General features: G+C 32.9%; 1 protein-coding gene across 1 annotated transcript; it reads right to left on the bottom strand.

Annotated features, from left to right (window-relative positions):
- Positions 1-2,155: 2,155 nt before the first annotated feature.
- Positions 2,156-9,320, bottom strand: LOC147404678 (UDP-rhamnose/UDP-galactose transporter 2-like). Its single transcript, XM_086440723.1, has 5 exons — positions 8,889-9,320; positions 7,866-8,050; positions 7,565-7,765; positions 2,893-3,054; positions 2,156-2,779 (listed from the first exon to the last, which is right to left on the bottom strand). Exons 1-5 carry the CDS (start codon positions 9,016-9,018, stop codon positions 2,420-2,422), a joined length of 1,038 nt encoding a protein of 345 aa, XP_086296849.1. The 5' UTR covers positions 9,019-9,320; the 3' UTR covers positions 2,156-2,419.
- Between the last annotated feature and the right edge of the window lie 2,340 nt (positions 9,321-11,660).

Raw genomic sequence — 11,660 nt, forward strand, 5'->3', positions numbered from 1 at the left:
ACACGAGAATCATAAGATTGGTATAAGACAAAATTAACAAACCAATTAAGAAGCCGTATCGAAATTCTAAGTAGAACAATATTCACAAGAAATCTGACTGAGAAATTCAGATTACATAACACCTTATAACAATGCATAAAAATATTTTTTCAAAGAAAAATATTGGGTGATACACGATCCTCGAACCAACAAATAAATCAAATCAAGAATCAGAATAAAAAACAACATTAAAATTGCTATATAACAACTTTAATATTGCTTATGTACATTGACTCCAAAATCGTTATACAGCAATTTTCAAGTCACCACATAACAATTTGACAACTAGTATATACAAAGCGATATTGTCCATCAGAAACCAAAAGAGGAAAAATAGTACAGAAATCACTACATAGCGATTTTAATATCATTACATATAGCGGTTTCAAAATCATTATGTAGCAATTTTATGACCAACCTACGTACCAATATCACTGATCCAGACATAAAGATTTTATCCCATGATGAAAAATATGAAAAAGTATTTTTTTTTTTTTTAGTGAAAATTAATCAGAAAAATAACTTTCCACCAAAAGTTGTTGCAATGTAACCACGGAATTACTATATAGCAAAAATTGGTGAAATAGGGTGTTCCAACGCATTTTCCGAGAATAAAATTCTTCTAAACAAACAAGAATCGTTAAAGCAAGCCAAAATCAATTACAAGAAAATCTTTCCTATACAAATTATAGAAAAGAAAAACAAGATCATTCAAAAAGCATATGTAAATAACAAAAACAAATCATCAATGAAATTAAATAAAAAAACAAAATCAAAAAGAAAAGAAAAGTAATAAAATCATCAAATCTGATTCAAAACACAAGAAGCCAAAGAAAATCAGCAAAACATAAACAAAGTCGATCATAACCAAGATCGTCTCAATGAAAACACCATTTTGTTTCCCCTCATTCATGTTTCACAAAAGATGTAACAATTCTCAGATTCAGATCTGGGTACATTGGAGGACAGTGATGCGTTCTTGGTTGATCTTGTTCCCACTACAAGGAAGATGATCGGAAATCCAACCTCATAATACGGCAAGGTGATTAGTTTTGGATTTGATTTGAGATTTTTCTATAATTCCTAAGCTCAAAAGGCATTAAAAGTAGCAATGTTTTAATCAATTTTGAATCAAAATTACAAATCTGATTGAGAAATTTGTTAAAATTGAAAGATAAAACTTAACCATGAAAAATCAGAATCAATTAACAAAATGATTAATCAATTAATCATGAAACTTCATTTGATAAATAAAATGAAATTAAATATAAATAAATTGAGATCCAAAATACAAATTTAAAGTCAAATCTAACATAGATGAGAGAAATAAAATAGAGATCGTGAAATGAAAACAAAACAAAACAAAATAAGAATCTTCCACCATTTTTGAATAAATTCCTTCCTTTTCCATTGATGGGGAAAATATTTCAGTCTTACAAGATTTTCCTCCATGATTTCTCAAGAATTCTTCTCAGATCTGGATAACATCTGAGTTATTTTCATATCTGAGCTCACTTCTCTTTCTCCTCTTAAATAATGAATCTCCTCTTTTTAATTTGACTTCCCCTCTATTTATAGAGTCATAGAGGGGTTGAAGTTTACAAGATTCAATCACAAATCCAAATTAAATAATACCCAAACCATCTGTTTTTGCAATCATTATATGTCCTATTTAGGTGTCCCCCAGACCCAGCAAGAAAATGGTTGTGCTACCGCACAAAGGTGTTCTACGATCAACTACTATATAAATAGCGTTGTAAACACACTAAAATCACTCTATTGCAATTTTGCTCGTCATTCTTTGAATTTCTTTGATTTGTTGAATCTTGGAATCCTTATCTCTTCCAGTGATCATTTCATCCCTCTAATTCTTGATTTTTTAATCTTCGACTGTCTCAGTCTCTCATCGTCTTGAGTTTCATAAACTCTTAATTAATAGATCAACATTTAATTCACAATTAAACATTATTGAATTGGGGGCGTGCCCATTTTAAGGTATAACAGTAGGTCTACTAAGAGGAAGTCCATGCATTCCATAAGATCAATGGGCCCAAATAGTCTTCAAGTATCTTTTGCAAGTATAGAAAGATATGGTAACATAAGAGTGAAGAAAGAATAAACACCAAACTTGAACACCGTTTAGATCAGGTAAAATACTGTCACAAAACATAAAATAAATATAATGGTTCCATTGTAAGTTCTTTACTATCTGATGACATCTGCACAAAAAGAATTTCTGAATAACACTTCTCCTACAACAGATGGGCTCCATCCCTTTTTCTTTTTGTATTTCAACACCAAATAAGTGAAGCAGAAGGCAGAGAGAGAGAGTAGTAACATTTACAGCATATTTTCATTTCTGCCGCACGGAACACCAACCTTAGCCTTTGGATTCACCAAGCTCAAGATCCTTCACAGGAGTATTCTCCACCCCTTCTTTCAAAAGTCTAATCTCCTCTTCTGTCAGACTGTCTTTCACATAAGGGATGATCTTGGAATTCGCTTGCTTCTCAACCTCCACTGCCCAACTGTAAATTACCATGCCAAGGACTGCAATACCCATCCCTAATATATTCTTTAACGTAAGCTCAGAATCAAAAAGTAGCCAACCGAGCGTGAGAACACAGACAGTTTTCATGTGGCCTAACACTTGGAAGGAGACGGCTGAGAAGCGCCCAATGCATAGATATTGGCTCACATTGCAGAATACAGCCAGGGAACAAGAGAGTAGTATGAAGAACTGCAAATATTCCCAAGCATACATATATAGATATGAAACTTTGCCAAAATTATTTTTAGTTGAAAAAAAATAAAAATGAAATGTTGACACTCAAAGATTGATTGATTACTTACAATTACACCTGAAGACAGCTTGTAGTTTGATATAAATTGACCACTAAGGTAGTAATCGATGAAAGGACCAAACACAAGAAGAGAGATGGCTTGTATGGGAGCTGTTTTAGTCAGTAATTCAAAAGATCCAATTGAGTACTTCTTCTGTAAGGAACCAATTGACTGTATCACAAGAAAGTTGTCCAATCAGAAATCGGAGATTGTTGTAAACAAAATGATTATTAAGAAACATGTAATGCATGCAAAGCATATGTTTGATGAATAAACGCTATTTAAAAGATCTGAGATTAACGACATCATGAAGGTCTCTAACACTGCCTATTGTCAGAGAGACTATCACTGTCTTCCTGAGTCTCTTCAGTTCCTATACAACAGAGATCTCATAAGTTTTTACTTTTATAGGATGTATAAAGAAAAACTTCTTTGACGTTTTTTATCAAGGTTTTTTGGATTTCTCTGGTTCTAGAGCAAGTTTACAGCCATGTCAGATCAAACTAAGTTGTGTGGCAAGTTCTACTAGTCTTTACTGAGTCAAATTGGTCCACCAGAGTTCTAAAACTATTGTAGGTGTGAAGATATCATGAATGTCAATATAGACTGGGGTACATCCGATGTGTAAATGGGATGATGGTGATCTGTAATTAGGGGCTAGGTTTATGTTGATTTCTATTGGGATAATCCATTGTGCATAGGATATATATATATAAAAGCAGAGATCCTATTTCTGACTTTTATTCAAGAGAATCGATGGCAACACACCTCGGCCAATGTAGTGTTTTATAAAAACTTCTCTACCTCATAACATGAATCTTGATCCTTCATTTCTTTCGGTTCATGCTAGGGTTTCCCCATAGGTGATGCACTGCAGTGAAGCCCGGTTCTATTCACAAGTATGCAAAGGTCAGCCTCTGGAAACGACATGCTGCACCGATGCCCAGTTTTGTTGGGTATTAGGCATGGTCCTCACATCAAAGTTTGGAAAACAGGAAGATTTAGATATAATGGTAAGTAGAGATTTTAAGGACAAAGTCGTAGATGCTAGAAGAATAGTTGATCCTTTTTTATTCTCTAGATAGGTGTGCGAGCGAATGCAGGGCTTTGATCCCAGGTCTGGTATTACTAAGCACGCACTTTAAAACCTCACTGACATGACACCTTCAAAGAATAACTGATCAACTAATATTATAAAACTAGTAATAGGGAAAGAGGTAATTAGGGTAATTAGTAATTGGATATCCAAGATGGATTAAGAGAAAACATTAAGGGGCAATTTTAAGAAGATATAGATTAGCTAAATTAAAGAATCCCTTATGGAGAGTGGATATCTATAGGAAGATACTTGGCCACGTAAGAAAACAAAGTAGAGGATAAGAGAAGATGTAAGGAGGACTTCGATTTGGAAAAATAAATAAAATAGGAAAATCCATCCTTGAATCTGCAATAGTAAATGACCTTGCAATAGCAAACAAGCATTTCAAAATAAGGGAAAATTTATTTATTTTGAAAATTTTAACCAAATATTAGTTGAACCAAATTTATTTATTTTCAAAGGAGGGGGGGTTGTTTCCAAATGTTATTAAACAAACACCACCGATTATACTTGGGACTAGGAAGAACAAATGAGAGAACATATTGCAAAGATAGACTATAAAAAGTGAAATAAACACTAGCAAAGGATGAAGATAGGAATGCTTTTAGGGCCAAATGGTATTCCGATAGAAGTACAAAAAAATTTGGTAAGTATTGGATTGTTAACTAAGTTGCTTAGAAGCATTTTGAAGACTAAAATATGCCGAATGAATGGAGAAAAAATATCATGTTATCTACACATAAGAACAAAGGGGACTCATAGCTATTGGCGCATCAAAATTATGAGTCACCCTATGAAATTATAGGAAAAGTGTGATGGAAAAAAGATTGAGAAAAAAATATTAGAGAACCAAAGGGGGTATAAAGGTAAATTCACTACAAAATCTTTTACAAAAGACGATAAAATGTATCCGGGTACGTAAATATCACAAAGCCATATCCGGTTATGTAACATGACCAAAAGTTTTATCCATTTCTATATGTTCACATATATAAATATAACATATAGGTGCCAATAAGCTAAGTTCGTTAAAGTACATTTTAACATGATAGAAAGATGCAACTTTAAAAAAATATGTTTTTTACATTTTTAACAAGTTTTTTAAAGAATAAGAAATTGTAGGCCTATGTTTTTTTAAAAAATTCAATAGTATGTTATTTTGTTCAAAAGATGTGTTAATGGTTAAACTTCTTCATAGCATCATAGCAAATATAATTACGAGTGGAAATATGTTGTCACAAATGGATATTCAATAGTGCTTTTTTGCTCAAAAAATATATTGGAAATGTAAAATAAAAATATCTAATATATACACACAGAGGATCGTGAGTTTCATACCAAAGGTATCGCAACATGGTTCTAAGCAACACAAAGCAGGCATTTTGCATTGAGGATGTCATATGAGGAAGCATGACTGCATGGTAATAAGTAAACAGAAATATGCGACTATGGACGTTTTGGGTCTTTTGTTTTTGGGGAGCAAGTTCTGTAAGGACTTTGAAGGAAACTTTTTTTGAGGATTTCGTGTTCAAGTGGAACTCTCTTTGTTATGTATAGTTAAGTTGGGGTGCCTTGGCTTTTGGGGGGGCGGGGGGAGGCTTTTTTTTTCTTTCCTTTTTTCGCTTCTTATTATTGGTGATTTTTTTTCTCTTGTAGGGGGGCTATCTCAGCCTCCCATTTCCCCCTTTTTTTTTTATTTCTTAATAAAAGTATACTTATAAAAAAAAAAATAAGTTAAAAAAAATATGGATTGCTGAAAGGTTTCGATAGAATATTTAGAAGAAGAAGTGGAGAGTTTGACAGGGTCCAATAACATGCATAAGTATTCAAAGCATTAAATCCCATGTCTACAAGTGTGGCATGTCATGCCAACACAAACACCTTTGGGGAAATAAAAAATATGGATAATATTTAATTTTAAAAAACAAGATTTTTTTTCTGTGAGGCGCATGCCATGACCAAATGGTGTACATCAGGCATGAAGCGTAAGGCTCCATCATCTTTAATTTTCCACCTTGTGCCTCAATGAGTTATTGATGGGCCTCACATTCCTTCGAAAAACTAGTTGAAAGAATTCAGACTGTCCATTTCACCAAAATATCTGAACCAACAATTGCTAGTGTTAAGAAGTTTCTGAATGACTGATTGGGAGATCATCCTCATCGAAAATCACCCTTCAACTTATCTCTGTGTGAACCATCCAAAACTATGGAAAAAGTTGGGTACAGATAACCTTCCCCTTTATATATAGAAGGATAAAACAAACCTGAATATCTAAGTAAATTCTATTGAAGAAGTAGCTAAATTATGTTTCTTTTTGGAAAAGTATGTGCATGTACATAACTTTGGGTATTAGAATTTGGGGTTTGCAAGGAATGCAATTAGAAATTACAGACTGCGTACACACGAAGTGTCGTGAAGTACTCGACACACACATGCAAACTATAGAATAAGAGTCTGGGAAGAGAAGAATAGAGAAAACATGGGAGGAGTCAAAGTGACTCCAACCTGAACCATCAACCCCATATACATGAACCTCTATTACTAATAACTTCTTACTCCTAACACTCCCTTTTAAGCTAGAGAATATATATATCATATAATCCCAGCTTGTTACAAATATAACCCACTCTATTACAACTAGACTTCTAAACAAATCAGTTAACTTATCTTCATTTCATAAACAAAGTAGTAATTTCCCCACCAAGCAGTTTGTCGCAAACAAAGTGATAATCTACTTGAACATGTTTAGTTCTCTCGTGAAACACAGGATTGGATGCAATGTATATGGTTGCCTGATTATCACAAAAGAGTCTCATAGGTGTATGCACTATAAAACCTACCTCTTCAAGGAAGTGTCTCAACCACACTAACTCACAAGATGTGTGATATGGATTTGTACTCAACCTCTACAGTAGATCTAGAAACAATTATCTGCTTCTTACTCATCCATGTAACAAGATTATCTCCTAAGAAGGTACAATAAAATCTGATTTTCCAAAATTGATAAGGAAACATGGAAGAAAAAGAAGAAAAAGATGAGAAAAAAATCAAATCCTTATCACACAATGTGCTTTGATACCATGGAGAATAAGAGTTTGAGAAAGGAAGAGAAGAATGGAGAAGACATGAGAGGAGTCAAAGTGACTCCAAACCTAACCATTGACTGTATACATATATATACTTTTACTACTGATAACTTATTACTCCTAACACAAACAAACAAAAGTTCAGCAATATAGATAAAAGCATTGAGTTACAAAGAAGTAATTTAAGTGAAATTTGCTAAAGGAATAATGTAAACATGAAACATACTAATGTAGACATTCTAGCAGAGTGCCACAACAGAAAACTGCAACATCAAATACAGAACCTCAGCCTCCTTCTCTGTTGTTTTTTCTATCTCATCTTGATTAATAAATTTATACTTAGCAAAAAATAAATACTAATAAAAAATAAAAATAAACAACGGCCTTGTATAACATCAAAGATGCAACGAAAAGTTCAAGAACCTAGAAACATAATCATTATACAAACGAATACAAGTGAAACAAGAAAAGCAGAATTTAAGTAGAAACTCACAATTTGCTGCAGGGATGTAGAAAGGACTGCTACACAGGCACAAATGAAACCCTTGGCGTTAACCTTTACATCTGTTACAGTACAGACACCAACACCCATTACGACTACAATCACAGCTATCTTCACCTCCCTGGAATAATGTTTGCTATGAATGATCCACTCCATCACACAAACCACTGGAATCATGCTCAGTTTTGAAATCTACACCAACAATTCTACAATAAATGCCAAATATTTGCACAAAGATACAAATTCTTAAAAAAGGAGTAAACAAAAATAAAGTACTATGAATAATCCAGACCTGATAAAACCCGACAGAGTTTAACATGAGGCTCAAATTCATCCCTGTGATAGACGTATTGGCGACAATTGAGAACCAGAGAAGTTCCCACATGGGTACATGCTTCGATGCAGAATAACCAGTAGATTTAGATACCAAGCCAACCAATGCAGTCACAGCAAAGTGGAATCCCGTCAAAGTTGTGGCTGCAAAAGCAGAAATATTATACAAAATTGCACCAAAATGAAGAGATCTTTAAAACTGCCCTTAATGAAGAAAAGAATATCTAACTTTTTTCATAGATGAATGTGTGTAAACTTCAAATAAGATGAATAAAATAGACAAAGTAGAGATGACAGAAAGAAATGGTTTCAACAAAATTTGAAAACAGAGATTACTGACTTGATTAAAGATTTTTAAGAAACAGAATTAAAATAAAGAAATAAATATATAAAATTAACATCTAGAGAAGTGAACTGAAGCAATTTGCAGTCTGAACTACCAGAAAACACAAAACATGAATCAAATACATACAATTCCCTGCAGATGTCAATTTCAAATACAAAGGTTTAGGACGTAAATCAAACAGCAACGGGGAGAACGATCTAAACATAGAAGAACCTTGTGAATTGAACAGATCGATCTAATAGAATGAAATTCGGTAAAATTCAACAAACATAAATAAGCAAGGATTAGAGAATTTTGGCCATAAAAGATCCATTTTTTTAAATATATAATATAATATATCTACATATAGTCAGATACAGAACCAATCAAAGATGCAAATTCATATATAGATGCCGATAAGAAACAAAAGAAATTGCATGCAATCAAAAGATCCACAAAAGTGTATAGATTGCTTGAACAAATTACTAAAAGAAAACGTAAAATTGTAATAATAATAAAAAAAATAAAAATAAAAAGCATAATTTTCAATGGAAAATTTGTAATAGAAAGGGGAAAATAAAGGAGATAATGAGAGGAAATCAAATCGGTATCAGATCTGATTGATAGTGGGAGATAAGAAGAGAGAGAGGGACAGACCAAACTTGAAAGAGTAACCGTTGGCAGACATGAGCTGCTTGTTGGCCATGATAATGCCGACAGAGCTGATAACGTTCATCGCCCATGCACCAATGTCAGATACGGAAGACGAATTCTTCTCGCCCTCCATCCTTTTTCACTCCAAAATCAGAGAAATCTCAAACACACACACAGAGACAAAGAAGATTAAATAGAGAAGAAGAGAAGAGATGCTTCTTTATTAATGTCTCTTTCTTCGTGTTTATTTTTCCTACTTGTATGCTGTGCTTGTGTTGAGACTTGAGAGAGAGTGAGGTGTAAGGGAGTGTTTCTTCACGCTTTCATTCCTCTCTCTCTCTCTCTCTCTCTCTCACCTCATCGTCTCTCTAATCTTTATCTTGCTTCAATTTTAACTTTCCCAAACGCTATTTTACCAATCCAGTAGAAAGATCTCTCTCTCTCTCTCTCTCTCTCTCTCTCTCTCTACAATCCGTCGTCTCTTAAAGAGTGTTTGTTCCCTTTCAAGTTAATTATAATGCGATTCATGGATGTCCTTTTACTTTCAAACGGGTGTTACTTTCCTTGACCTCAGTCTTCTCTGATAGACTAATGAAAATGACCTAAATACCAGTATTTTCAATCCCAAGCATTCAAGGGTGTCCATTTAAGTCCATCGACTTAGCCCAATCCGCACATATTGAGTCCGCAAAGGTAGGTGACATGTTGAATAATTTTCAGCCCATTTAGGTTAGTTCCTAATAGTGCCCATAGTATGGCTCAACCCACTACTATATCTTATCAAAATATAAAATTTACAGTGCCTCAAACTTTCTCTTTAGGGTTAAAGAGGAAATATAATAAAGTTAGAAGGGTATAAAGTTAGAGCACTTTATTAAAAAAGAGGTTGAAGTGAAGAGGATGGGGGTAATGTGGACCCTACTCCATTATAACTGAAGGGGATATTTATACCTTATAACTATTGCTGGAGTGAGTTCAATAGTTGTGTTTCATTATATAAATTCATAATTTGATATTTTCTAAATAAGACTAAAATTTAAATAAAAGTAAAATATATTATAAAGTTATAATTTAACTCTCACATAAAGTTTAATTGACATTAATTTCAAATTCCATTAGATAATCTTCAAATATGCAATATTTTAAGAAGTGTACTTTTTCATTAATTTCTTTTTTATTTTAGTCATTTTATTTGCCTCAAACCTCAAGGCGGTTAGGGTCGGAGTAGGGCTTACTAGACTTAGACTCGATAGGGTGTATAAGGCCAGTTTAGGTAGAGCCAACCTCTTTAAGGCCATGTTAGGGCTCAACTAATCCCGACTAGAACCTACCCATTGATTGCCTTACTAGCATAAAACCTCTTGATTTTTCTTTTAAAAACTAATAATTTTAAGAAAAAAATACTTTATAAACCCTGGCAGAGGGATTTGTTTATAAATAATACACCTAACTTTTTTTGACAATAACTTAGTAGACTAGTAAATGAAAATTTTCTTTCTTAATGCCCCCTCACCATTTCAATCATTGAGATTGACCTTTGATCCAATCATCAAGATCAACATTTTATGACTGGCAAGATCAAGGAGTATAAATTGTTGATCTCGACCCTTGAACATGGTTGTCAACATTGACAATATATATGGTTGATCTCAATAATTAGAATGATCTATCTAAATGATTTGATATGTGGATCTTGATGATTTAATTTTCATGTTTTATAAAGGTGAAGGGATATTAAGAAAGAGAGTTTTTACCATGTGGGTTGTTAGGTTATTGTTCAAAAAGTCAATGTGCATTTAAAACCAAAGCACTATCATAGGTCCGTTAAGTAATTTTTCTTTTTCTTAATTTCAATTCATTGTTTTCAACCTTGTCTTTATCAATGTTCAGTATCTTCAAGAGAGGATAATCTCAAAATGCTTCTACTAGGGACTAATGGTTCACAGGAGAAGAGATGAATGATAGGAGTGACAATCTTAACACCCACGAAAACAATACGAAATTAGTAGGTTTGATTCATAATAATGTCAACTCGTCTAATACAATTAATTATTAAACGGGTTGGATTCAAATTAGGGGCATCAACCGGCTTAATCCGTTCTAACACATTTAGTTATTTTGTCATTAACATGTAATTTTAAATATATCAATAATTATTTAAGAACTTTTTAAATTACCCATCTTCTGTGATAAAACTTAGTTTATATTTGTGGATATTGATTTATGATCGTGTTACTTTTATTTTTTTGTGTGGTGGAAATGGAACTTATTTTTTTAATAAAAAAAAAATTAATTAAATAAATTATATATGGGTTGGGTTTGAGTTTGATAAATTTTCATAATGCCCTTACCTCAACACGACACAACTCAACCCAACCCATTGCCATCCCTAGTGAATAGGGACACATAAAAATTGATCAGTTCTCTTTACTATCATTGAGACTCCTTACTAAATTTATCTAATTGTAACAAAATATCAAATTATACTATTCCACATCATAGAAAGAATATAAATAAATTTTTGATCCAAAATGTCATCATTATCCACTTTTCCAAGAATCTTATCTTACCTTGAGATTTGAACGGGAAAGTAAATATAGTATTAACAAAAAAAAGTGAATAAAAAAATAAGAAAAATGGCCAGAGGATGAAGATGAGAGTATTATTTCTTAGTCTAAAAATCAAGTTTAATAGGCATACAATAGTTATATATATAAAAAGTGGTATTACAAAAATCCACCTAAATGTGGAGGGATATGTCTAAATCACCCAAGT

This window comes from Akebia trifoliata, chromosome 4 (genome assembly GCF_017979445.1).
Source record: "Akebia trifoliata isolate Shusen 1 chromosome 4, ASM1797944v1, whole genome shotgun sequence".
Lineage (NCBI taxonomy): Eukaryota > Viridiplantae > Streptophyta > Magnoliopsida > Ranunculales > Lardizabalaceae > Akebia > Akebia trifoliata.

Excerpts from the sequence above, each read along its gene's own strand:
- LOC147404678 (XM_086440723.1), bottom strand. The coding sequence starts at position 9,018 with ATGGAGGGCGAGAAGAATTCGTCTTCCGTATCTGACATTGGTGCATGG. Across the intron at positions 8,051-8,888 it reads CGGTTACTCTTTCAAGTTTG|CCACAACTTTGACGGGATTC; the intron begins GTCTGTCCCTCT and ends CTGCTTTTGCAG. Across the intron at positions 7,766-7,865 it reads ACTCTGTCGGGTTTTATCAG|ATTTCAAAACTGAGCATGAT; the intron begins GTCTGGATTATT and ends TTGTTGGTGTAG.